This window comes from Diaporthe citri, assembly GCF_014595645.1.
Source record: "Diaporthe citri strain NFHF-8-4 chromosome Unknown scaffold_4, whole genome shotgun sequence".
NCBI lineage: Eukaryota > Fungi > Ascomycota > Sordariomycetes > Diaporthales > Diaporthaceae > Diaporthe > Diaporthe citri.
The window spans coordinates 4100199-4127576 of NW_025064849.1; the positions used below are offsets into that span (position 1 = coordinate 4100199).

At 57.9% G+C, this 27378-nt stretch overlaps 6 protein-coding genes across 6 annotated transcripts; 3 read left to right on the forward strand and 3 right to left on the reverse strand.

Annotated features, from left to right (window-relative positions):
* Positions 1–52: 52 nt before the first annotated feature.
* On the forward strand, positions 53–1291 carry INS49_010281 (uncharacterized protein; the record flags this gene model as incomplete). The annotated part of the gene is made up of 1 exon (XM_043171007.1): positions 53–1291. The coding sequence occupies one exon, from the start codon at positions 53–55 to the stop codon at positions 1289–1291; it is 1239 nt and encodes a 412-aa protein (XP_043025572.1).
* A 3439-nt stretch (positions 1292–4730) lies between these two features.
* On the reverse strand, positions 4731–6104 carry INS49_010282 (uncharacterized protein; the record flags this gene model as incomplete). Its single annotated transcript, XM_043171008.1, has 3 exons — positions 4731–5493; positions 5666–5954; positions 6062–6104. The coding sequence occupies 3 exons, from the start codon at positions 6102–6104 to the stop codon at positions 4731–4733; spliced, it is 1095 nt and encodes a 364-aa protein (XP_043025573.1).
* A 5543-nt stretch (positions 6105–11647) lies between these two features.
* On the forward strand, positions 11648–14286 carry INS49_010283 (uncharacterized protein; the record flags this gene model as incomplete). The annotated part of the gene is made up of 2 exons (XM_043171009.1): positions 11648–14149; positions 14236–14286. The coding sequence occupies 2 exons, from the start codon at positions 11648–11650 to the stop codon at positions 14284–14286; spliced, it is 2553 nt and encodes an 850-aa protein (XP_043025574.1).
* Positions 14287–15431: 1145 nt separating this feature from the next.
* INS49_010284 (uncharacterized protein) lies at positions 15432–16715 on the reverse strand (the record flags this gene model as incomplete). Its single annotated transcript, XM_043171010.1, has 1 exon — positions 15432–16715. One exon carries the CDS (start codon positions 16713–16715, stop codon positions 15432–15434), a length of 1284 nt encoding a protein of 427 aa, XP_043025575.1.
* Positions 16716–19621: 2906 nt separating this feature from the next.
* Positions 19622–21944, forward strand: INS49_010285 (uncharacterized protein; the record flags this gene model as incomplete). The annotated part of the gene is made up of 3 exons (XM_043171011.1): positions 19622–19716; positions 20402–20441; positions 20481–21944. The coding sequence occupies 3 exons, from the start codon at positions 19622–19624 to the stop codon at positions 21942–21944; spliced, it is 1599 nt and encodes a 532-aa protein (XP_043025576.1).
* A 1057-nt stretch (positions 21945–23001) lies between these two features.
* Positions 23002–24123, reverse strand: INS49_010286 (uncharacterized protein; the record flags this gene model as incomplete). Its single annotated transcript, XM_043171012.1, has 3 exons — positions 23002–23286; positions 23355–24045; positions 24110–24123. 3 exons carry the CDS (start codon positions 24121–24123, stop codon positions 23002–23004), a joined length of 990 nt encoding a protein of 329 aa, XP_043025577.1.
* Positions 24124–27378: the final 3255 nt, after the last annotated feature.

A 27378-nucleotide genomic window follows, 5' to 3' on the forward strand; every position in this document is an offset into this window, starting at 1 on the left:
ACTTGCCCCCTTCCCCCTCGTCCCCCCCTCTTGCGTCTCAGCCTCCGACATTATGGCTGCAGTACGTTCCAAAGAGGGTGGCGTCGTCGTCAACAAGCGGAAGGTCAATCGGCACGACGCATCGAAATCGGCGACCACCCGGCCCGAGGCTCACGATGCGCGCGACAGAGCCGTTCCCAAGCTGCCGAAGCCATTGGGCCCGAAAGCCCGTCGAATCATCACGAAGAAGACCTCAACCCTGATGCGAAAGCGTAACAAGCTCGACAGGGCGCTCCTGCTCCAGGCCTTCCGACCCGTCGACGAGCTCAGTGTAAACTACTGGCTGCCCCGTGAGGAAGTCCTGAGACAGTGCGAGCGCATGGCCAGCAGAGAGAGGGATTACATCAGGGCAAGAACAAAAGCGCTAGAGGAGAGAACGGCACTCTACAATCAGGATCCTTCCGAAGAGCGGGCGCTTGATCTTAACCTGATCAGGGCCCAGCTCTGGAGGTTCAAGCGGCATCTTGGACCATACTTGGAAGCTGCAGAGGAGCCAAGAGAAGATGGCGAGGATGATGTCTCGTCTTCTGACTCTGATTCAGATTCGAGTGATGACGAGTCTGAATTGGTCCAGGACAAGGCCGACGACTCTACTTCCTCCGTGTCATCTGAAGGCGACCCCTCGAACGGCAACGTGCACGACGAGAAGCCTTCTATTGGTCTTGATGGCGCCTTTGATGACATCCGGAATTCGAAGAAGAGAAGGCGCAACGACGTGAGCGAGACCAGGAAGGAGTCGCAAAAGAGGGCGAGGAAGGAGCAAACTTCTGGCAGCACGCAGTCGGCCACCTCGCAAAGCCAGTCTAGCAAGGCCGCTGCGCCTAAAAGGTCCAAGGAGATGGAGGACTTGCTCTCACAAATACTCAACAACATGTCTCAGACCAAATCTTCTGAAGTCAGCATTAATGGTGCCAGCAAGGTTGAGAGCGAGGAGGGGCCGGCCGAGGCCACCACGACCAAGGGCACAAGCGAGAAAGCCAACCGGACGGCCCCGAAAACGCCGGCCAGCAGCAGCAACAGCAACGCCAGCGACGGAGACGTCAGGCCGTGGTACCAGCGTCATGCTAAGGCCATGCTTCGTCCCGACTTTGACGACTGCGTCCGCGAGCGGCCGCATCGGAACCGACGTGGGCCCAATTCGAAGCAAAAGCGTAGAGAGTATCTCGTCTCCGGCGCCCTGCCTGTTCCTCATCTTCCGAGCCCGAGGCCTAACAAGGCCAGGGCAAGAAGTGCGTCGACAGATGGACCTTAGAGGGGGACGAGAAGTCAGTCCCGTACGAAAACCCGGGGATCCAAGCCTCGCTTCAATAGAGCCAGTGGGACTGATGCTCTCGAGACTAGACGGGGACGATACCCAAAGTGATTCAGGAGGGAGCGTCGACACGGCGAAACGCCTTCGGCGGCTCGAAAGAGTGGAACGATACCCGTCTTCAACCACGACTCAGGGAAGTGCAGGTGATAGCAGAGACCACCCTGGACTGCATCGTCACCCACGAAAGGTTGGTGAGACATGAAGCCAACCTCATTGCAGGAAGATGCCAACTTATTCCAGTTTTTCGGTTGCGGTCTGCCTCATGGCTTCTCATGTTGGAAGTGAAGTGTACGAAATACGGACGGGATCGTGGGGAGCAGACTGGATGCATAAACGGAGGGCCAGTGATTTGGGGAGCAGCACACAAGGGAGGCGTACCACCAGGATGGTCCAGCCTCGTCTGAATTCGCATTGCGAGGAGTTGTGGTTAAGGGATACCACTGCATACTTTTGGAGTCACAGCATTTGATGGCAATTCTATCGAGCACTTGCCTATGGCAGAGACCTTTTCCCGCATTGTTGGTGAGCTAATCATGTCTTGTATGTTATGTCTTGAGGGCCGCTTGAGACCCAACCTCCCGGGCAACACGGCACTTCGATGCGGTCTGATTTCAGTTGCAGCACACACAAGAGTCGATCAGTGCTGTCACTTGTTAGGGTCCTCTATACGCGGAAGTCGAGAGTGGAAGACAAGAGTGTCTGGTAAGACTTGATGTAAGTCTAGACCCAACCTCCTCGACGCCACCAACCTCCTTCCTTCGTGCCTGAGGACACCCTCTCAGATAGAAGCCCCAGTAAGACGGACCGGCCAATCCCATGAGCTCGCGCCCGCCCCTGTGTCAGACACCAGCGACTCGAAGTTGTTTCGAAAGGCGCAAGGCGCGCATCGTTTGAGGCGAATGCCACGCATGGCGATCACCCTGTCGTCCTCCAGTCCGAGGCCAACCGAGTCGACAAGACCGACCATTCCGCCTTCTGTCTGACCTACATAGACGTGCGTACGCACAAACGGCGCATGCATACATACGCACAAGTGGCGCGTGCATACACGTACACGCATACACATGGATACAAACATACATGCCAAGTGGGATGATATGCAGGGAATCGAGGCAAGCCAACACTATGACAGCTGCCCAATGATGGGACGGCGCGCCCCAGCCGCCCGCACGCCGGGAGGCCATTTCGGGAAGTGCCATCAGGCCGGTCACACGTCCCGGCAACACGCGCCCGCCTGCTACCATAGGAGAGCTTCTCCAAGACGCTCATTACTTCCGATACCACCTACGTACCACATGGTGTTGCTGGTTGAGTTCTCACGCCCGCAGGATAGGTTTCACAGCAGAGAGCACCCATTCCCAACCCCTCCCATGGGATCCTCCTCCCCTCGCGACACGTTGGACGAGTTGGAGGGCAAGCAAGGCTGGGCAAAATTCGGTAGGACGTCCCACGGGACCAGTGGGTGCAAGGAGGGGGTGGGGACAGCTAGCTATACCACCCACGCCTGACCGAAACCCCCATCCCACACACCTGAGCTTTCGAGCCCTCCTCCCCACGGGGCAAAGTGTGGTATGTTGAGCTGATAATTAATCATCGCTATCGCCTAATAGCCAATCCCCGGGCAAGTTGCGCCCAGGTGCCATACCAGACCGACCGACATCCAGGGTGGCCCAGCTAGGAGGAACGCCCGCGCCGACCGAGGGAGTTGGAGACCGAAGTTGGGGGATCGCCGAGCCGGTCGGTCCAGTACATGCATTGGCAGAGTCAGTTATTGCGGAGCTTCGGGCTCGTAGTTACTCTGCCATCAGGCATGTACCGGGTTGTACTATGCAGTAAAGAGGCATGCCTCGTGCTGCTGTTGTCTGCCCAACGACGGCCTGTCCCCACGCCTTGTTTGGCCGAGGCCAAGGTAACCCACGCCCACACACCCCATCCATCCATACGGCTGGAAAGCTAGCCAGCACATGCGTGCATGCCTGCATATAGCTGCGAGGTGTGGTGCGTGTGGAGCGCGCGTGGGTGGCGTGGGTGGCATGTGTAAGTGTCTGTGGGCGTGTGTATCTGCATGTCTCTGTATGTGTGCGAGTGTACGTACGTACAGTTCCATGTACGTGCGTGAGTGTGTGTGAGAGACAAGCGAGCGAACCACACAAGATCGCCCAAGGCTATCACCTACCTACTTCCTGCAGAGGACCAGGCTTGCACATGCTGTGCGACCTCGTGGGATGGAGGATGGGCGCCCCCTCACGCCCCGGGTTGTAGTTTTATCTAATGGAATCCGGTGCGAAGGAGAGAAGGGGAGGTTCTGAGGGAAGGGGTATTTAAAGCCCCCGTTCTTCTTCGCCTCTTGTCCTTCCTGTCCACAAAGGTTCTCATCTCCCAAACCTCCTGAAAGAATACCACCCATCCAAGAACACAAGACACATACCAAACACACACACCTCGAGTCACTCAGGACTTTATCTCCATCAAATCAACATGTCTCCCTGGTGAGCCCCCTCCCTCCAAGTGGTTGGCCGTGTGATCCCGTCCGAACTGTACCACCGGTTCATGCGGTACCGCCCCGGTCGACACATACCGTCCACGCCTCCTTCGTCTGCCGCGAACCTCTGCTGACCTCGAATCCCTCCACCCAGCTCCTGCACCTCCTGCTGCTCTAGCTCCTGCGCTGGCACCTGCTCTTGCGGCTCTTGCAAGGTACGATGACCACTCAGCCCCGTCGTCCCCTTGCCTCCCCCTTGCAACATATGCCGAGACTGACATCGGGACCATACAGCACTAAGCAACCCTCCATCATGGAAACTTGATATGTGTTGATATTCGGCTTCGGCATCCACACGCTCGTTTTTCGCATCCCGGGTTGCTAGTTCCCTGCTGTTGTGTGGTTTGGTTTAGTAAAGACACATCGAGAGAGCCACATGAGCCTGCCGGGCGGATCAGCAGGACAGGTTGATGATATACTTCTTTTTCCTTGCGTGGGAAATCACTGCCATCGTCACAGTCGCAAGCTTTGCACCTTAGGTAGCAACAGTCCGCCTCGTTGAATAGGGTTCGACAAGAAAAATTCAATACTCTCATTAGATGAATGGCCTAAAGCACGCTCTTGGGTATCGCATCGTCTAGCTGTGCCGTCCTGCATTAGCCCCCACTCATCCCGAGCCTCTAGTCGTGTCGCGGACGGGGACGTGGGGCCAGACTTACTCTAACAGATCCATTCCATCACAAATCACAAACGAATTCCACCAACGAACATGCAATTATTGAGGTGACAAGACCCCGCAGTAGTCGAGCAGAGTCGAAGAGAGTCCTGGTCGGATGGTTGAGGGTTCCGCTTTCCTCCTATTTTAACAAATCTCCTCCCATCATCAAGTCTGCCCGCTCACGCCCACTTGCCGAGCAGGGCCATCAATCCGGCGCCAAGACACATGCATCCAAAGGCCGCGAGGGTCATGCCGATGCTGCTCTTACGCATCTCGGTGTTGAACATGAACTCGTGGGCCATGAGCTCGACGAGTCCGGTGTAAATCAGGATGCCGGCGGAGATCGAGTCGAAGACACCGTTGACGGTCAGAGTCATCAGGCTGCCCGGCTGAAGACTCGACCTCACACCGAGGCCAGCAGCGATAGCGATCGGGGTCGAGAGGGCATACGCGGTACCGAGGACGTAGGGCAGCCACTCCTTGCCCTGGGGCCACTGGGCAACAGCCAGACGCGAGCCGAGACCGAGGCCCTCGAAGGACTGATGGAAGACGAGCACGATGTACAGGACGGTGAACTCTTCGCCGGACACGGCGAGGGTGAGGCCGATGAAGATGCTATGGAAGATGACGCCGAACTCGAGGATGAACAAGGCGGTCATCTGCGCGGCAAAGGACTCGGGATCGATGTGTTCGCGCTTGTGCCCGAGGTGATCCTCGCCTCCGGGCGGGTAGGTGACCTCGCTCGTGAAGCCGGAGTGCTGGTTGCCGGCTGAGACCGCAGCCGAAGTGCTGGGGACCCGGCCGCTCCCGTTTTCCTCGTCGCTTCCCTTCTTAAAGGACGGCGACATGAACTCCATCGATGGGTCGTGGGTGTGGGCGAGATTGATGTTCCACTCAAACCTGCTCGCAAGCAACTCAATGAAGAACATGGAAAAGACAGTCCTGTGGAACGAGGTCAGCCATCAAGAGTCTCTGGCAAAAAAAATGAAAGACAAACACATGATTCATGGCAACCGAGTCCTGAGGACGTGCCCGAGAAGCCATGAATCGACGCTTGAAAATTTACACGAGACAAGAAAGCAAAAGTGAGAGGGGAGACCATGAAGCTACTCACATGAGAGCGATGCCTTCAGCCCAAGAATAAGACTTGATGGCAGAGTCCTCGGGGAAGCATTCTGAGCCAAGGGCCTCGTTTGCGGGGGCGAGGAGGTGAATGAAGGCCGTGGCTATGATAACGCCAGAGCCAAAGTACTTTGCGATGAAGAAGGCCGTCTTGGGCACCTGCATGCGTTTGGACCTAGCAAGCACGATGGGAACGACTGCGCCCAGGAGACTGCCGACCAGGATGACAAAGATGGAGCTGATGCGAAGGCCCAGGCGGCCATCGTACTCGTTGCCCGTGTCTACAGATGCCGAGGGTCAGCACGTTTCGCTCACGTTTGCTTGGTGGGACGATGCACCAGGCCGAAGTTGTATACAACCTGGGCCGCGTGAGAGGGGGCCGACTAACCGCAATCAACGGTTACACTGCTACCCGCATCTTCGGCAGACATGGTGAATCTCGACGGGGCCTTGTGGGGCACGAGGGTGAGGTCTGGCTGATCGGTCGGCGGATATGGTCGAGGTCGAAGTGAAAGTGAGGACGAGGCGAGGAGGAAGAAGAAGGATGATTAGGTTTGAGGGACTGCGCCAAGCTGAGTCAGGTAGGTGTGAGAAGGAGGATGACAGAGCATCTGAGAGCGAGACGCCGAGAACAAGAGATGGACCAGAGACTTTATCGATGCGTGATGGGTAGGCGACGAACAGGTGTGTAGTTCAGATAATCGAAGGTAGGAGGGGAGGGGGAGGGAGGAAGAAAGTGGGTTGGCAAGTTTTGTGCGGAACTGTGGTTAGCTCGCGACGGCCATGGGCATGGGCATGTTTGATGGGGCCGCCGTGGGGCAGAGACGCAAAGCCTTGCGATAGTCTACCACAAGTCACCACAGCCGTTCCCTACTATCACCGGCGAGCCGTGGCCGAGCCAGTTGCGCTTATGACCATCAAGGTGCTCACCTGGGAGGGGTGGGTCTGCTCTGCTGTGCTGCTAAATCCGCAGGAGACCCAACCGCATGCGTGAGATTAGCCTTTGAGGCCTGCTTGATTGGCCCCCAGGGGGGTCGCTTGGTGGGTGAGGAACAATGGGATCTGCGGGCATGTGGGCTGCGTCAATGTGGTCCTCGCTTTGGCTCAGCAGGATTTCCTGGTCGGCGTCGAAACCTCGCAGGGGTGGGTGACCGGCCGAGTGAGCTGTAAAAAGAAGCAAGGGCGACGACACGCGCGAGGACCTTGATGGACATGGTCTGCGCTCATCCCCGATGTACTCATGTACCCAGACCATCCTGCCCCGCTGACCATGCCGATTCTCTCCTCCCACCTCACCTCACGCTCCATAGGCACGCACGCATTCGGAGAAACACGCAACTGACACCACTGACACATGGAGCCAATCCCACGACCGGCCATCTGTACCCATTCGGACATGCTCTCAAAATAGACATCCAAGATGGAAATGACTTTATGATGGACGATAGGCGATGCTCGACGCAAGGACTGACCACGACGGGGCGTCCAGTTCGCCATCCTCACTCTCTTTCGCAGCCTCTTCAGATTTGCTCGCAACAGGCAACTGCGACAGTGGGAGACATCAATATGGTAAGCCTGTATCGCGACCCTCAAGAAATAAACATCGGATGAGCTGGATCTCTGTCTATCATCTGTTTCGGCTCTGAGGGCTTGCCGCCAACTACTGCTGTGTTGATCTAGGTTTCGGAGCAGTCCGTATTCTGGTTAGCATGCTTGCGACTTTTCATGTCTTCGGTCAGTCCTCGGACCTAGGGCAGAATGTGTGTTCTTGATCCATAGAAAGACCTCTCTTTTCTCAGCGTTGCCGACGACTGTTGGATTTGGGTTTGTTAGGGCGCAGCACTTCTTTCTCGCCAACCAGACACACTAGGCGCGGATCGGGCACCGAGACTAAGAAATCCATTTCAAGCTCCAGGCCAAAGCCCACATCAGAGCTAGACTCCGCTGGTGGGGGCTACCAAGCCGCCAGAGATCGTCTTGAAAATGCTTGGTGAGCTTGTTAGCTCAATAACGGCCGGGCAGCTCTGACCACAAGAGTTTCGAGGGGCAGAGAAAAAGCCTTGACCGCGGGAACAGACCTTGATCGTATGAGGGGCCAAGCAATCGCATATCCTGCAGCCAAGGTGGACTGTGGGGTCCTTCTCATAGGCGAGCACAGGACGAGAAAAAAAGAGGAGGGCAAGTGTGGCAGAGAAGGAGGGCACAGTGGGCGGTGAAACCCTTGGCTGCCATTGAAGACTGTGTGTGCATCACGGCCCAGCTCAGAGTCAGCAGATGACAGCGTCCATGTAGCGATGGTCAGAAAGATCAATCTGACCCCACCCCCACGGCAAGCATGCCGTTCTTGAGAGCTCCAGTCTTGCCTGCGCCATTGCATTCATGGTCATGAGGTCCGGTATCCCCATCTTATCTCCTCTCTTATTACAGTAGTGAAAGAATGCCCGTCTACACCGAGGCCAATAGAGAAAAGAAGGAAAAGCAAAGTCCGAGTCCAGCGCATGAGGGATTTGTCCAGCACACACAAGCGGCGCGAAACATGGAGTGGTCTTTGGTTCTCCGTGGCCCAATCTTTCGATGAGAACCCTGATGGACATCATGGCCCGCTAACATGGACCGGGGCCTTGTCATGGAGGGGGTCTGGCGCGATTGGAATGCGACAAACGTCAGCCGCAAAATAGATGCGACACCGCGGCTCAACTGCGAACCTTGGAGGTCGTAAATTGCAAATGCGACCCGGTCCCACGGAGACGGTAAAGAGGCTTGCAACTTCAGGGGCTTGGCAAACAGGCAACGCTGAGCAGACGCCCCTGATCTCCCGTCAGTACGATGAAATCGACGAGTGACAGCGTGCAGTAGACATCCATCTGTTTGTCTCGGCGCAGCAAGACCCATCAATATCCGAGGGCTTGGAAAGCTTCTTTTAGGCGGGCGGAAATCATCGAGAGACTTCCCGTGCCTAACAGCACGTGGTTGTCTCGGACAATGAATCCCAGCCGCCTGGTACACGAACTCCCAGAAATGTATGTGTTGATGCGCCTAACCGACTGGTCGGTCGCAGTCCGAGACCTGAGACAAAGAGAACCTCAATCGGCTAGGGACAGATAGGCAAGCCCGTCAAGTTGGTGACACATTCCAAATACCTCCCGCCGTTGAGGACCGGGGCCTTCATTTTCCATCAACCAAGATCTGCAAAAACGAATAACGGGTGGGCAACTGTTGCGGCCAGACCGTGCGGCCCTTTGACCATATAGGGACGCATAACCACCCCCGGCGGACTTCAAAGGAAACAAGAATCCACCATCGCATTCAATGACGAGAGGTCAGGTCCGCCTGGGGTTCCTCTCACTTAGTGATGCTACATCGCATGCATCGCGCGTGGGTCCTGCCTCATGTATGGATGTTGCATGCCGCCGCCCCGGAAGAAGTAAAAGTACCGCGACAGACCAATTACGGTGCTTCTGGACATCGCTGTGCCGCCGTCTGCAAGGTCAGGCGGGTCGCAGCTCAAGCGTCTGACAAGGCCGTGGTTGTGCAAAGTGGAGTGTCAGTGAGGAGTGATGGATGCAGCCTCGAGAGCAATACTCGGATGCTACTGGACTCACCACCCAAAAAAAAAACCAGTGGATGTGTTATACATACCACCAGGGCTGCTTCTCAGATGATCATGCACGTACCGAGGTGAACTCAAAGCAGACCGCGGAAGCCCGAGGGTTTACTTGACGAGCGATTTCAAAGCTTCGGCGATCGACTCGATTCGACTCGACGGCGCTACCACGGTCGAAAGCCCTCGACGGACATGAACGGAGATGACTAGTCAGAAGACACTCCAGCGGCATTGACCCGCACAATGCATGCAGTGGAGTTCGTATCCGAGCTGAGCTCAACTTGTAGCGACAACCAACATCGCGGGATTCAACCCAGCTGATGTTAACGTGTGATGCACGCATAGGTGCCGGGCCAGGAGTCCCACAGGCATCGGAGCAGAAATTTACCATTTCATGTGGATTCACAGTGCTCACCTTCCGGAACAAGGAGACCCTCCCACAAAACATCTTGTACCGACGTGACACCGTTGAGTCAATTTGAAGCTCAAACACCGTAGGACCGCATGCAGGAAGCGGAATGGTGCCATGCCCCTCCCGAGCAACCACTCGTATAGGATATTCGTTCCCACTTGCATGCGGTTTGGGGTGGTTCAGGCTACCAGCAATGCTCTGAAGTCTGACCAGTTTCTTGTGTGAGACCAGGCCTGGTCAGGTGGAGAGTGAGGCCTGTGATCTGACAAGGGAGGGCGTATTCTGGCTGTTCCACGCAGCGCGTGGCTGCGAGGATCCAGCGAAATTGAGCCAAACTCACTCCATTTCCAGAAAGCGCTGGCCCGGTCGGGCACGCAGGAAGACAACCATCCTATGGGGTGCATACCCATTGCCTGGCTGAGTGTTCCGCCCCGACTGGAATGCTGACACAGGCCATTTCCTCCTCGGACATGTGAGCCCTGACGCAAAAGGCTGATCTGAACCAGTGAGTGGCTGGACCCTCACGTTCTTCATACGAAGAAACAATCCAAACCGAAGCTAAAGAGCCGCACCTTGGCCGCGTTGACCTCGAGGGAAAATGCATTCGACTCTCAACACAGACATGGCTTCTGCCAAAGTCCCTCGAGGGCTTCCAGTTGACCGACCAACGGCGAAGAAAGTATGCCAAATGAAGCATCTCAACATTCATCGAACAGTGCCTCTGAGTTTCGAGCGATCGATCGGCCTGTCTGGTTCTCAAAACAGGACGGGACTGGTGATGTTAGACGTGGTCGAGGCCGAATTTCGCAAGTTTTGCAAGCGTTAAGACCTCAGATTCGTCCTTCTTTGAAAGAGCACTGCAGAGTTCCGATTTCGATCATTTTCATCACACTGTGATGGTCTGCATCTCATCCAGTACAGCGGGGACCGCGACGGACCGAAGCCATGACCACAGCCGTGCAGTCTGACCAGAAAGGCTTCGAAAAATGTAGAGGAGTCAAGGTGAGTTCTACACAAACAGATTTTGGTATTGATCTGGAGACTTGGCAAGCGTTTTTGTGAAAGGTGCTCATATATGCTATTCTTTTCGGTTCTGACCGTCGAGTGGTCCCTCGTGGCTATGGGTGGTGAATTCTGTTGGTTCAAAGGTACTGACTAGTATGGTACGAGGTGATCGCTTCGGTGCAAATCTGCAAATCACAGTTGTCGAACGTTTCAGCATTTGACAAGAGGTCAGTGAGGGTCACAACCAGGGCCAGCAGCATGGGATGTTGCTGGGCTGAGGATGGGAGGAAGTCAAAGGAGGTTCGGGTCAACCGGCCGAGAGGAGACAAGGCGCGAGGAACATCACTCGTCGGCGCTCGGGCCGTACGTGGGTCTTTGCCCAAGTGCAGCTCAAGCGGGCTGCAAACAAAGGACCCCAGCCCCAGTTCCAACTGCAAGTAAGCCCAGCCAGGTCAGGCCAGGCCAGCCCAGTGGGCAGCAGCAGGGACAAGTCAAGGCTGCCTTTTGTTTCGTAGGCCACCTACAAAGCCTCAGCCTCGTTCTCAATCAGCAGCTGGCAATGCGAGTGCCAACGCGTTCCCTCCCAAGGGCCCAAGGACTCGTCTTCAACCTCGCCAGATCACACTGCACAGATTGTCTTCCCGAGTGGTGGGGTTGCTCCAACCGCCATTGGATGGCCGCGTCTGCCCAGGCGCGCCCCCCCAAAGTGCCTGCCCCCGAGCTCCAGCCCAGCACTACTTGCGGCAGCACCAGACGCCTGCTTGCCCAGCCGCAGGCGCCCCCAGGGCTGGCTGTGAGAGGCGGGAGGCGGGAGGCGACACAGCGAGCTCCTGCACCTCAGACCTCCGTACATCAGCCTCATCCTCACGGCCCATTGGGTGGACGGTTCGATTTGACCTCATGCCTGTTCCTGCTCCCGTCCCCCTTCCTCATCACTCAGTACCCACCTCCCCATGGCTTACCTGACCGGCGCGGCGGGCGCCTTCATGCCACAGCCTCACGCCGCCCCCGAGCCTTTCTACAGCCAGGCTGTCTTCCGTGCACTTGACGATGACCCCTCCAGGAGCGCGACACCGGCAGCCACTGCCTTCAACAACCCACCTGAGCCCGCACCTGCGTCTGCGCCCGCGACCGTACATGCACCTGCATCTCACAACGCCAGCCAGTCTTGCACACACCCCTGGCCCCGTTCCAATGGCGCTCAAATGTCGCCCATCAATCCTGCCGAGGTCGAGATGGCCGAGGGGCTCATCCAGATGAGGTCAGGCCTTGCGCCCACGACCCTGACTCCTCCAGCCCACCATGCCCCGTCGCATGCACCTGCGCATGGGACCCCGACTGTCAACGGCCACAAGTCTCATCTTGCAACAGGCCGAGAACCAAATCTGCTCCAGGCACCATCACCTTTGCCTCTACCATCACCGGTGACGGCCCCAGCACCAACCCCGGCGCCCGGACCACGCCCAGCGCCAGCCCTAGCTGACCACCAAACCGTGTCGACGTCCTCAGACGAGCTTGCTGGCCGGCACTCTGATGACTTCTCCCTCGGTGATAACAGTGACACCACCATCACCGACCCGCAAGTAGACCGCCCCGAGGAAGTTGATGGTCTCCACCCGCGGCCCGGGCCTGCCTTCACGCCACGCCACGAGCCTTCTCATGAAAGGGTTTCGACGGCTGCGCCGCAACCAGAAAGTACGAACGGCGCAGCTCCACATGGCCTCGACGACGCCCCAGGGGAAGGGACGACCCCGGGTCCTCCGGTGCCGCAACCACCTACGGTGCCCTCGGAAGGACCCAGGCCGGGCATGCAGTCACCAAGAAGCCGGCCGTATGACCCATCAGCACCCATTCTATCATCTTCAATACCGCGGGTGCATGGTGGGCGCTGTGGTTGTAGCGCCGTGCCCCAAGCATTCCTGTCGGCGCTGGACGATGGGAATTGCTCTAGTATCGAGGCCCTGGCGAAGCTGTACGGCGCGTGCCGGAACGACTTGTGCGCTTCGCATCTGAGTTCATATGCCCAGCTCATTACCAATGCCCTTGAGGCAACACGATCGGCGACCCCCGTGGCTGTCACGCCCCAGCCGACAGTCGGGAGGGCGCCGCAGATGGATCAGCACACCTTCAGCTTTGAGGAGACGGGGTCCGGCACGAGATGGACAGCTGTGCCCCGGAGGAGGCGCGCAACGTCGATCCCAGGAATCGATGAAATTGAGCTTGACTTGCCCCCAAAGAGGCGACGGTTGGACGCCGAGGAGCCTTTGTCCAAGACTGAGGCGCAGTCGCCTTCGGGGAATGCTGAGTTCTGGAACAAACCACAATCACATTCTAGCGACTCTCGACCCCCGCCCGACGTGGTGTTCAACGAAGAGTTCAGGCGCAAGGTTCTCGTCGAGCTAGAATACGAATTCACCGACCGTAAGGAGGACGACTGGTCTCGAGGTGAAACGACAAATAGATACATTCACGCCATACTGTCAAAGTGCGAGCACCCAAATACGGACGTCAGGAAGGGCCCCATTGATGTCGGCTTTCTGAATTCGGAAGAGGCTTCTACGATATTAGAAAGGGGTACCGAACGGCTTCCAATCATCACCACAGGTCAACAACAGTTCAAATGGACCAGCAGCGAACGTCCAATAGCACAACTGTTCAAACGCATGGAAGATCTGAGCAGACAGGTCTCCGTGCAAATACCTTCTCACAACTTTGACCTGCCATCTTACGAAACAAAAAGTCTAAGCGCGATTCGGGAGCGCTTCCTCCGGGGCCAGGCGTCGAGGGATCCGTGGAACATCCTGGACCTCCGAAGTCCCCTTCCGCCGTCGATACTACCGTCTTTCTTGACCGGCGAAAACTGCCAGCTGCTTCCCCGGATCCGCGATGCCTTGTTGGAGGGCCACTGCGCCGAGAGGATCAAGGCGACCCGAGAGGAGTGGAACGAGTGGACGGAGCTGCTCGAGTGGGTTCTCATGTCCGAGGGCGGCCACAACACAGCCCCACACATGGACAGTCACGGATGGTCGACGTGGATCACGATCCAGGAGGGCAACTTTGGCTTCGGATGGCTTGCGCGACCGACCGACAAGGAGCAAGAGGACTGGATGATCGACCCGCTGAACTATACGGGGGGCAACTGGCGGTTCGTGATCCTCAAGCCAGGCCAGACAGTGTTCTTCCCATCCGGAACCGTACACTTTGTGTTCAGGCTGCACGCCGAACAGACCCTCGCGCTGGGCGGGCACCTCCTGCAGTGGACCGCGCTGGAGCGCTGGGTGCAGATCATCCTCTGGCAGCTGAAGAACCCCAACATCACCAACGAGGACCTCGGGACGGCGCCGCTCAAGTACATCCGCAGCGCGAGGAAGCTGGTCGAGCACCGCATGGCTAACTGGCGTGTCACGACCATGGGTGGTATGCCCACGGTCACTCGGTTCCTGGCGCTCGCGACTGTAAGCTGTTGACTCTTTCTAACCCGAGCCTTCCCTACTTTGAGGCCTACTTTTGTGAACGAGTTTACTGATCGAACCTGTTGTAGGAGGTGGAGAGATGGTACCACCAGAAGAAGAAAAAGAAGCGGGCCAGGTAATGCGAGACAGGAGGGCCACTCGCGCAGCGTTGATGCATCACACAGGACCTCTGTGATTTCGGCGTTCCCGATTCTCCCTGTTAGACATTGTTTTCGTGCTCCATTCACCGTTTGAAAACCGAAAACAGGGAAGTAGATTCAAACGGGCATTGATGATTTTGATAGTATGGCGTTTTGCTGGTATGGTCTCACGGTTCCCACCTCTTCTCTCCCCCTTGGCCCGTCCCGTCCCGTCCCACCTGTTCACGAACATGGTGGAACAGGGAAAATCGCGGGCGGAAATGAATTGGGGATCGTCTGTAAGGATAAAGGGGGGAAGGGGATAGGAGTCATTGTCATGTTTCAAATTGGCCGGGTTGGAAGGGAGGGCTTCTTGGTTTCTTTTCTTTTGCCCTGTCGCTTGGTTTCCTCTCCCTACATACATACATTCATACACTCTTCCATCCATCCATTCGCCTGCTGAGGCGCGCCCGTCGCCTTTTTGTCACTTCTCACTTGCATACCCACAAACACACCCCATACATACAGCATGAGTGAGCACGAGCATTACCGTGTGCTTGGCTAGTTGTCTCCCCAATTTTCTTCTTCTTCTGCAAACCAACTGGAATTCGGGAATCGGGGCGGAGGGAGGGGTTTGAAGGCCGGTTGGTTTGATCGCTTGTGTCGAAAGGGAGACATAGGGGGTACATACATCATGCAAAGGACGGCATTGGGAAGGCGTGCTTAATGTCTAGCTACCCACCCGCCCGCACTCAATGGAAATGATTTGCGGCTCTTTTTCTGAACTGCAGTATCGCCTGCCATCTCCTCACCAAGACCAGTAGTAGCACACGTAGAAAACCTACACATACGTAGTGGGAGATGGATGGGTGGGACAAGGACAAATGCTCGCGTGGTTATGGGCCATCATTGGCCAAAGTTGGGAAAACCCCCCATGTTGATGTGCTCCTCAGTTGGTATGACACCATGTCTATCAAATACACGCCCGACCAATGTAGAACGCCTCAAGCCCCTTGCACCCCAGATTTTAGAGTTTCTTGTTTTTAATTTTGGGCTGATGCAGCCTTGACAAGGGGAACCTTTCCCCGTCATCATTCAGAAAACGACAGAACGCCACCTTTAGCCCCCGAAAAACATAATTACAATCAGTTACCGTTGACGCCGTTGCCCTTGACGCCCGTCTCGGCGACCGCCCTCTCCAGGGCGTTGATCACGTCGGCGCGCAGGTCCTCTGCGTCCTCGACGCCGCAGCTGAGGCGCACGAGGTCGTCGAAGACGCCGACGGCCTCGCGCTGGTCCTTGGGAATGCCGGCGTGGGTCATGCTGGAGGGCACCTCGCACAGGCTCTCGACGCCGCCGAGCGACTCTGCGAGGGTGAAGACGCGGGTGAGCTGGCAGAAGCGCTCGGCGGCGGCGTGGCCACCCCGGATGCGGAAGCTCAGCATGCCGCCGCCCATGCCGTCGCGGTGCTGCTTCTTGGCGATGGCGCGGTGGGGGTGCGAGTCCAGGCCCGGGTAGTTGACGGCGATGACCTGGGGGTGGGCCTCGAGGGCGGTGGCGACGGCGGTGGCGTTCTTCGTGGCCTCGCGGGCGCGCAGGTGCAGGGTTTTCATGCCGCGGTGGGCGAGCCAGCAGTCAAAGGCCGAGGGCACGGCGCCGATGGCGTTCTGCAGGAAGGACAGGCGGGCGCGCAGGTCGTCGCTGTTGAAGGCGGCGACGCCCATGACGACGTCGGAGTGGCCGTTGATGTACTTTGTGACGCTGTGGACGACGATGTCGGCGCCGTGGTCGAGGGGGTTCTGGACGTAGGGGCTCATGAAGGTGTTGTCGACGACGACCATGATGCCGTGGGCGTGGGCGGCGGTGGCGACCTTGCGGATGTCGACGAGGCGCAGGGTGGGGTTGGAGGGGCTCTCGATCCAGACCAGCTTGGTGGCGTCGGTGATGTGCTCGCTGATGTCGACCTCGATGGCCGGGGTGAAGGTGACCTTGACGCCGTGGGCCTTTGCGACCTGGGTGAAGTAGCGGTGGGTGCCGCCGTAGACGTCGGACACGGAGATGACGTGCGAGCCGGCGGCCAGGCTCTGCAGGATGTTGGCGGTGGCGGCGCTGCCGGACGAGTAGGCGAGGGCATACTTGGCGTGCTCTACGGCGGCGACGGCGGTCTCGAGGTTCGTCCTGTTGGGGTTGCTGCTGCGGCTGTACTCGTACTCGCCGACGGGCTTGCCGACCGCGTTCTGGGCAAAGGTGGTGGACAGCGAGATGGACTCAATGACGGCGCCGGTGGCAGGGTCATGGGGAGAGCCGGCGTGGACGGCGAGGGTGCCGAATCCCTGGGCCGGCGAGGGCGCGCGAGGCGGGGTCTCGATGGGCTGGTCATGGGCGTGGCCGGTGCCGTTGGCGTGGCCGTTGAGGACGGGGACGGTCATGACTGCGACGGGGTGGGGCTGGACCGGGACTGTTGATGTTCGGGGGCCGGTGGGTTGAAGAGGCGGTAGTTGATGCTGGGAGGAGGGGTCAAGAGGCAGAGGAAGTCCAATGGATCGTCAGTCGCGCTCCAGGTCCAGGGCCAGGTCCAGGCCAAGAGGTCCGGCAGGGCGAGGTGAGGCCAATGGATGGATATATATATATATGTGTGTGTGTGGAGATGTGATCACGGTGTAGAGTCTACGCGAACAGGGCAAACCGCGGTATCGACTCACCAGCGGCAGAGAGTCACGGAAAAAACGGCGGTGATGACGAGAGAGAATCCGCTAGGGGCGATGGCGCAATCGAAGACAAAAGGGCCCACTGACTAATTGGATGCGAGTGGGAATGCTTTTCTGGCTGTTTCGCCTGCTGACAGATGGACAAACGGGACAGGCGGGTGGTAATCTGGATGCATCCCAACCATTGCGCCCTTCCAGAACCCGCCTGTCGGTCGGCTTACTGTGGACGGTGAAATGTTTTCACGTCATCACGAAGCAGGTGCGGGTGGAGTTTGGCAGCCCGGGGAGCTGCAAGCTGCGAGCTGGGTGCCAGTGGGAACCAGTGGGAACCAGTGGGTGGTGGCCGAGGCCGATTGAAGCCGCTCGCAGGGTGGATCAGACACCGGGTCAATCGATGCAAGTCACCCCCAGAGGCCCTAAACATGCCCCACAGCGACAGGGCCAGTAGGGCCACCAGGACCACTATCTGGCACCAGACACCTGGGTATCTGAGCATCTGGCGCCTGCTGCTGCCGCCACCTGGGGCTGGTGCTAGTCAGGGGCCCGAACTGGGTGGTGGTGCCACTGGTGGTGGGTTGTGGGTTGCGGGAGGTGGTGGTGGTGTCGACCTGCCAGTTCGACATAGTGCACCACCCACCACCACCTGGACTACTAGTCTACCTACCTAGGTAGGCAGTCTGCCAGCCTACCCGCAGAGGGAAGGAGCGAGCCTCTTGGATGGATCGCATCTCGGAATATGGCCAAGTGATTGCGCAACACAAACACCCTTTGGCCGCCGGCAATGAAACATCCTGAGTCAACCAAATCATACGAGAATGCCCTGCCCGGCCGCCTTGACACACACAGGTCCCCACTTACCTAATCGACGATTTTTTGCAGTTGTAAACTTTTCGGCCGATGTGACAGCGGACGTTGTCCTACCCACCACCGGGTTCGGATTCTCCACAGCCCATGGCCTGCGGAGTACGGAGTACGCACCTCTGGAATCATCCCGACTTCCGACATGCCCGAATCGGAGATACCAGCATACCCAGATGAGGCATTCTTGACGCCGCCGACAGCTCTATGTGTGCGCCTTGGGGCTGTGCCATGTCGTACATTACATGCTGCGTGCATGGACGATCAGTACGTAGCACTTGATACCATCTCAGACTCCAAGCAGACCGGATGCGTTGCATCAAGACAGCACCGAGCCACCCCCAGACCCATCACACATGCACACTGATGTTTCTGATCTTCGCAACCACAATACATCTGTTGGCATGTAAAACGAGATAGGACCCATTCCAATCAGTCCTACCATCGCACAATTCCCCAGATCTCTAGCACACCAGACTACAGTTTCGGCGGTGCCAAGTACCAGAATCTGAGTTGCGAGCACCAGTCCGACTGTCTTGTAGCAAGGTAATATCTAGTCCACGCTATTCCAGACGTGAACAGCATAAACGACGCCTATCCCTCAACACGAGAACCACCACCACGCACTCGGAATCGAGCCCTACCAGGCACGAGGCTTGGAAACCAGCTTCAACCTCAGCCTCAGCTTGAAGCTCAGATTCATGCATACAATCAGAACCGCTTCTCCCCTGACCGGATGACATCTCGTCTTATAGTGGTGATGACCAGGGCCAACAACTCTGCTCATCAGAATTGCTGGTACCCGTGGCCTCCACGGTGACACGGCGAGTTGTTGTCCCGTCACATGCTGGACTTGCGAGGAGGCGCCAACCGCCCCGGCAGGGACCAGCTCTCTTGCCTGCCCTCCACCTGGGGGAAGCTCTCAGCCACACGCTCGTCCGCCATCCGGTCGGGGTGACACTCTGGGCCACGGAGGTAGGGACGCCTGGCCCATTCTGGCCGTTTCGCCTGATACGAGTAATGGTGAGGTTCATGCTGCCCGTCCCCCCTGCCCCATAGTCGACGCTACGCATCCATCCGCCGCGCGCTCGTGGCAGAAAACCACTATATCAAAGCTCGCCGCGATAGCATCACAAGTGTGTCCTGGTTTCTGGGGTGGTGCTGGTGTTATCACGCCAGTTGGAAGGCACCACCAGATGAGCCACCTCGGCCCCATACCAATTTCGTCAATCCGGTGCGAGGCTGCAGGAATGACGGGGCCAAATCCCGGCTTGCACGCCCCGGATCTGCGTTGGCAGCCCACGCAATGTACAAATTTAGTTGGCTTGCACCCCTCAGTAAGCTTTCCGGAGATCCAGATCTGCCTGTCAAGTTTTGACGAATCAACCCTCTCACGCGTAGTGTGGACCGTAGACAGAGCCATGCACGTGGCTCTTCGCTCGATGGTCTGCCCTTGGTCTGGGCTCGGCGGCTGGAAACGAAACGCCTGTCTGAAAACTGCCAGAACCAGAACGAGAACGTTGGCAAGGATGAGACTTCTCCTCTTGCCCACTTCGTCCCGTTCGTCCACTCTGGACACCTGTGACCGCCTGTCATCGGACGCCAGCGCCCGGGCGATTCATACCATCGGCCGGCTGCGTCTCAGCTGGGTTTCCAGCGCACTAGCAAGCATCGTCATCTGAAGGCCGTCTGGAATCGAGATGTTGCGTTACGCGCGCCCGTAAGGCGGAGCGGTGGCAGTGTGCACCATTAGTGCATCTTGGGCCATCATGGCCCAGGCCAACCTGCTTCGGGCTGGGCCACTCGAGAGAACCGTCGACGGGTCCGGGAGCACCGACTGTCTTCCGGATCGACCACAGGCCCAGTATGAGCCAATCGGGCCCTTCCAGTGGCCCGAATCATAACACCCCAGCACCCCCCTGATCCCGCAATTCACGTCCAAGGTTTCTGTCAGTCAATCAGTCAAGTCATTCATCAGTCTCAGCTCTCAATAGCAAGCAAGCATATGTCATCCCAGCAAGGCACGCTCGACCCCCTGCTGGTACGCCTGGCGAGACCCAGATTGAGCAGACAACAGATCTGGTAGATCTATCTCCGCGCCCGCCACTCCGCTTCGCCAAATCTTCATACCACTCCCAACCCTCGCCTCCAACTCGAACTCGCGACCTTAGACACGTCCTCTTCCCGACCTTCTCCTCCTCCGAGACAGCTGCTCCGGGCCTACTGCTGCTTCCTGCCCTCCCCCGACTCCGCCGAGAGCTGACGACTAAGAGCACGGACCCGAACACAGCGGCCCGCTCCCCCGTTTCGCGTCTCGGTCTGGTCACAAGCCACTTAGGCCTCGCCATGAACCTGCTGCCTCGGTAGCAAGGACGCAGATAGCCTTTGGCCAAGGTCTTGCCTACCTTATAAGAGGAGAATTGAGAGCGTCATCTCCTGAGACATCCCGATGCCTCCAAGAAGGTCCCACAAAAAGAGTCGAGCGGGGTGCCGCCGGTGCAAGGCGCGCAAGATAAAGGTCCAGCTCCCCCCCCCCTATCCATTTCTAGCGTCCTCGTCGACCTCGCGTCCTCCTACGGGCCTCGCCACGTACGTACGTTCTAATGACTGACACAAGACCTACTCCAGTGCGATGAGGTTCATCCACGCTGTGGCAACTGCGTCAAGCATGGCGTACCCTGCGACTTCGAGAACCCCGATGTTGCCCAGGAACTCCACGCCCTCCTGGCCGGTTCGACGGCCTCGCCGGGTTCCAGCGGCCAGGCTGCCTCGCTAGATGATCTGCTCTCGGAAGCCTCGATGCCTCGCCCGGCAGGCTACGTTCCCGCCACTGCTCAATCCTCCGCGTTCTCCATCCCGCTGTACCGTCAGCCAGCACAACCGCTGCCCGGGTCACAACCCATCGGCCGCCTGACCGAGCTCCGCCTCATGCACCAGTATACGAACCACACATACAAGACACTCGCCATCACCTCTCCGGAGCTCGCAGAGATGTGGGGCGTCGCCATTCCGAACCTCGCCTTTGCTGGGTCCACACACTTGGTCGATGCCATCCTCGCCGTGTCCGCGCTGCACATGAGGAGTCTGTGCCCGAACGACACCGAACTGATTCGCGCCGGCCATGCGTACATGGCGTCGTGCCTGAACAATTACAGCAATAGCCTAAAAAACGGCATCAACGCCGACAACGCCGCAACGCTGTTCCTCACCTCCACGCTTATCGCCTTCCAGAGCACCGCTACCCGCATTTTCACAAAGGACGAGTCTCCGTTTGCCCTGATGAACGCTGGAGGCTACGAAGGGAGGGACATTGGAGCGTCTGGAAGCGTGTATCAGCCACCACTGACTTGGTTCCACTCCTTTCAGGGCGTCAAGACGGTCGTGGCGGCTTCGTGGGCCTGGCTGAAGCAGAACGACATTATCCTTGCGATCATTGACTCCCAGCCAGTTTTAAACCTAAACTTTAGCCGAGCGACAGAGGGTTTCTTTGGCCATTTGCTTGACGACCTGGACGAGGAAATCGCGGCGCTCGGCCCGTCTGCGCCAGTAACCCCGGTGCACGATCCGAATTATGCCCTCCCTGGAAACGAACCCGTGGACCTAGCGACAAGCACTCGGCAGGCATACCAACACGCAGTGGCGACCCTGAACTGGGCGCATAGCAAGCCGGGCAAAGGGGCGCTCGCGTTTCCAGCTACTGTCTCGAAGCGCTTTGTCGAGCTCGTCGAGGAGAGGCGACCGCGGGCCCTCGCCATTCTTGCCTCCTTTTTCGCCCTGCTGAAAGTGCTCGACAACATCTGGTGGCTGCAAGGGATGTCCAGGAGGGAGGTTCTGGGGATCGTATCACTTTTCAACTCCGACTACTTCGGCCCGGACATCGAACGCAAGTGGTGGCCGCACCTCGAGTGGGCGGTCCGCCTGGCACTGTACGACACGGGCAGCAGTGGCCACAACCACATACCCGTCGACATGTGGGGGCCTGGCTGGGTCGATGAGCAGCCGAGCGAGCTCACCTTCACGAGCCACATCGAGATGCTGAGCGAGCTTGTCAACCCAAGCTCGCCCGTCCCCGCGCCGCCGAGCGACACGTGAGCTGACACCTCCTCCCTTCCCTGCTTCTCGAATGCTCCTGATTTTTCTATCACACATTTGTGGAGAAAGATGTCAATTGACGCGTGCTCTTGTTTCTCCCAAAGGTCCATGCACAGGGGATGCGAACCGTCTATGTGGAACTCGAGCTTCCCGCCCCTGCCTGCCGATTCACCAATGCATGCTTTTGCGGGTTATGCACGGGGATGATGACGGTGGCTAATTCGAGGTCTTTCCTCATCAGAAGCAGGCGAGCGGAACGGCCGAAGGAGCATACCCCGAAACAGAGCTACCGGCTTGCCACGCCGCCCGGCCCCGAAACCCCGGGGACGATGAGGAGGAAGCTTGACCAGGTCTACCGTCCTGGGTCAATATTTGTTGCCAGCGAGGGAAGTGATTCTGGCTGACTGGGAGTTCTCCGGGATCACGTCGCAAATAACGCTCACGGTCGAGGGCGTCTAACAGGGAAGCACGCCCCTTCAAAGCCGGAGCGGCAAGGTTGGGGGCTCAACCAACGACCCCTCGAAGTCAAAGCCAAATGAAGGCCACGAGCCTTGGACCTGGACCGGGGCGGCATCGCGTGGTCCCGCCGCGGATGTGAGCGGAAAAGGCATGAACGGATACTATTCCGCCTGGCACGCTCTCTTGACGAGTCTACGACAACATACCGCATACGTGCGAGAACGCTTTACTGAAGTGAAGCCTCTCGCCATCAAATGGGCATCATCAGCACGAGTATGGCACTGTGGTGCCGTAAGCTATTATTGTCTGTTGTGCCGTGGGCCCAGGCCGTGGGTAGCTGGTCAAAACAGACTGGCATGGACTGAATGAATGAATGGCCTTTTGGGCGATTCGATGTACATGTTGTATATCACGTATCATAGATAGGGCTGTAGGTATCATCAATGAATCCAGCCCGGAAGACAAGAAGCACAAGTGTATTTTACCAGCCGAAATGGACCTGCAGTTGAGCCATGAGTGAACCCGCCAACGCCATACACCATTAATGCAAAATTGTCCGCGCGCCAGAAGCAACAGGCCTTACTGTAGTCGAGCTCGCTCACTTCCTCCGCTTGCTGGGCGCTTCCTCCTCCTCCGCCGAGCTCTCGTCCTCGTCGCCGCGGCTCCTCTTCAGGCCCTTCATCTTCCTCGTCTGCAGGGCGCTCAGGTCCACCTTGCCCATGTGGACGCGGCCGAGCTTGTCGCCTATCGAGTCCACGGTGACGTTCTTCTTGGTCTTCTCCTCGCCCTTCTTGGTCCGCCGCATGGCCTCCTTGTTCATGGCCTCGTCGGGCTCCCTCATGCGGCCCACGCGCAAGTCCATCCGGGGGCCCATCTCCTCGACCTGTGTGTTTGGGGGAACGCATGTCAGTCTCGCCGGTATCTCGTCACGGGCAAATAGGGCGGACTCACCTCGACTCGCGGTAACCGCTGCCCGCTCCGCTTCGTCTGGATCAGGTACGACCGCAGGTGGATCGCGGGCTTGCTGACGGAACCGTCGCCCAGGCCCGTGGCGGTGGCGGCCTGGGCCTCGGCCTCGTCGGCGGAGATAACGATGACGTACTGCAGGCCCTCGACGTCGACCTTGTCGGAGCCGGCTCCCCTCTCGCCGGCAAAGAAGTCGGTGAGCATGCTCTTGGCCATGGTGAACTTGTCCGGGACGGTGCTCTCGAAGGCCGGACCTGCGAAGACGAGCATGGGCCTCAGCCCGACGGCGGGCTTCTTTCCCCGGAACTGGGCGAGGCGGCGGAAGGAGTCGGCGTCGAGGCCCAGCTCCAGCATGTCGAGGACGCGGTGGCCGAAGGTGCGCACGAGGGTCAGGCAGTGGGGCCGCTTCTTGGAGGAGCTGCCGAAGACCAGCAGGGAGGCGTCGTTCTTCTCGGAGAAGAACTCGAGCGAGGTGGCGTCCTCGAAGGGGTGGATCGCGTTCTTCTTGGTGAACTTCTTGGCCAGCGGCTGTCGGAGTGAGTACAGGTCCGCCAGGGCGTCCTGCGTCACCTGCGAGCACGTCGTCCCGCGCAGGAAGAGGCACGTCTTGGGGTTCTCCTTCTCCTTGGGGGCCCGCTTCTCGAGGGCCCGCTTGGAGCGGGCGTTACGGGGTTTTCTGCAAGGAAGTGTTCGTCAGAACTAGTTTTGAGAGTGTTGAGGGATCTTCTCCGTGGACTTACATTTGTCGCAGCATCTTTGCGATTGACCGTGGTGTTGTAGGTTGCTGGTGGAGGATTTGCTAACTGAGTGTGAGAGCTGATCGCATCCATGCGCATAGCAAATCCAGAGCCGGCGCCTCTCAAATTTTTGGCGGGACTGGGTTTATCGATTAGATTAGATACGGTGGGCTGGGCCGGACGGCAGGCGCTAGGGACTGCAGTTCGTTCATTTTAGGAGTTGCAGGAGTCGTGTCGCACAACGTGGGTGGGTCCTCCCTGTCTGGCCTACCGTTTGAGCCGGACGACTGACGACAACGGCTGTGTCTGATACTTTATTTACTGCAAATCCTCTCGCTTACTACTCTATATGACAGGTTGAATTGCAGCAGTGGCGTGCGTTGACGCACCCTCTGACGGCCTGCAGAACATCCTCATCCTCCAGGGTCACCTGCAGATATAGTTCCCAAGGCCATGACAGCATTAATAGGTCGACTGCTATACCTCACCCCAAGTATCCAATACCGCTGGGTGTGATCTGGAAACAGTGATCCAGGCATGATCGACGGTTTCGCTTTCTGCGAGTCATAACGAAGGTTGCAAGAATTTCGACATGACGGCAAGATGAAGCCCGGCGGAGATGCGCCTCGAAAGGTATCATGTCCCGCCGGTCGAGGGAATTATCCGTATGGGCAGCATAAATAAGCTTCCAGGTCCTGACAGCTATGTCCTGCTTCTCACAGCCTGGCTCCGTGGCCCCATCGGGGGACGGGAACACCGTTGCAGCCGCGAGAGTCATCTCCGTCCCGCAGCGTTGAATATTGAAGGTATTTTTGTTTCGTCCAGGAGAGTTTCGCACGGCAGCGCAGGGCAGCGCAGGGCAGCGCAGGGCAGACAGGGCATGGCTCATTCCACCGACCGACCAGGGCAGGTCGCATCTAAGGCCAATGACATGTTAGCGAAAAAGTGCCGAAAAGACCCACAGGCTAGGCGCGTGCAGGGGACGTTCGGGATACCCAGACGGTCGGGGATTGAGGATTAGTTTCAATCTACGATGGAAGGAACCGGCTGGTGTGATACTTACAGAGTCCTCCAATCTCGACGTCGTCATGAACGCGGTCTGATACTGATCCTGTGGATCAGGTGATGACCAAGGATAAACGAAGTATGAAGAGTAATAAGAAGAAGCCCCAACAGGTCTGCCGCGCCCTACCGGCGGGAGGCGAAAGCAGGTACAGGGTTCGCGTGGAGAAAGGAGCAATCTTGATCACGATCAGGGGGCCCCTGAAGGTGCATAATTGGGTGCAACGTCAAATAAACCAGAGCATTGAGCAATTGACCAGACGCCAATGAAAATCACCAGTGGGAACGTGCCCCCTTTTTTCCTAAATGCAAACGCCGTCACAGTGGGCACACCTGTGATACTGTACAGATCAGACTACTGTGTATACAGGAAGTGAGTGGGTGGGTGAGTGAGTATTCGGCAACGCCAGCACGCCAACTCGCCCGACTTGGTCGACCTGGCCCAACTCTGGGGAGGCTCTGCGCTCCATTCCGGCAAGGTTCTGTGGCATCCTTCGAGGGGCAATACCACACTCTTTGACCACGGCCTGAATGGCACAGACGGCCTGGACCACAGAAAACATCCTGGCAGATCTTGATAGCCACTGCTCGAATGCATGACCGCATTGGGCCGAGATCTTGGGCTACATCGACCTCTCTTCCTATCTTGGTTGGCATCTGGGTTGGGCCGTAGTCTGTCTGTTTACCTGCCTAGGCACCGATGGGTTGGCAAGAGAGTAACTTGTGCATCGCACGGCCGAGACTCGGCCTCCTTCACATGTTCCCACCTGTCTCGATCAGCCCAGCTGAAAGGCTATAGCCGACCTCGTCAGAGGCAGGGGAGCGGCCCGGGTGGATGGGCAAGACATGATCAGGAGGGTGCGGTACGATGGGCTGCCGCATTAGGAAACACAATCTCATTGTCCGGCTCCGGCCCAGCTGAAGACGCAGGCCACAAGGAGCGAGGGCAGGACAGAGCGAGATTGGTGATGTATTTAGGCGGTCTTATGCCATGTTGTATGCCTGCCCTATACAGTATGCTATGCCACGCTGCTGCGCAATACTGCCTGTAGTCATTAAATGCGCCCCGTCGGTCGCCCAGCTCGCCGGTACCTGGGCGCAACACTGCCGTTTCTCCTATCAGCCAGGTACTACAGTATCTGCCGTGGCACACAGCATGTATATTGATTCGCCAGCTACCTGCCTGCTACTGTACGTACCCACCACGATACTTGAAATCTTGGCCCGGATAGGGAGATGCTTGTGGTCAAGCGCTGTGCAAGTCGCTTGTTACAGCCCCAACTCTCCACTCCAGCCGCTTGTCCTGGTCCCAGTCCCCGTTCATGGTTCTGGTCCCTCCTGGTCCCTGCCCCCCCCCTCCCCCGGCCCCGGCTCTGGCTGCACTGCAAGTTGCACCTGCAGAGCCAATTTGCCGTGTGCACGCTCTTGCTCCTCTCGCAACTCAATCCCAGCTCGCTTCCCGGCCCTCAACCAGACTTTCGTATCTCTCTGTCTCTCTCTCTGCCTCTTGTCTCTGCTCCGTCCCTCCCGCCTTTTGCCCTGTGGTGCATGCACTTGCACCACGTCCACTCGCTTTCCACCAATTGGCACCTGCTCGGATCTGACCGCGACACCAAAACAAAACTCGGGGCAAACCCATCTAAGCCCAACTACCTCGTCCAAACCACTTGGAGCCAGGATCGACACTTGAGAGAACCACTTGCTCTGCGCACCCCGGCCCGTCCAGCTCCTTCTTTCTCTTTGTGTTTTGGAAGCGCGCACCTCGTGTTTCCTTGGCCTCCACCGAGTCTGTTTCTTTTCGACTGTAACGCCAGAAATTGCCAAACTTGCACTCACACGTACTCGGCCCATTGCTTGCACACTTCCCCGTGCGTGCCCTGTTGATGCCCGCTGCGACGTGCAACCGCACCCTCACCTTCGACCATACGCCGGCCCAACTCAGCGTGCTGCTCTCACAACCGACTGGATATCGCCGCCGGCAGCCACCCTTCTTGATTAGACCAGAGTCGCTCTTATAGACCATCGCCTCCAGCTCTCCATCACACACGCCCATGACATAGGCACGACCAGCTTCGGCCCCGGGGAACTGCAGTAAGCCTTCCGAGGCAGGGCCTGCCCGTCGTGGCCTCTACCCTCCTCGACCTTGGCCCCGCCGTTTGCATGCAACTGTGTTTCTGGGGAAGCGCCCTACCGCCCCAAAAAGTGCAAAA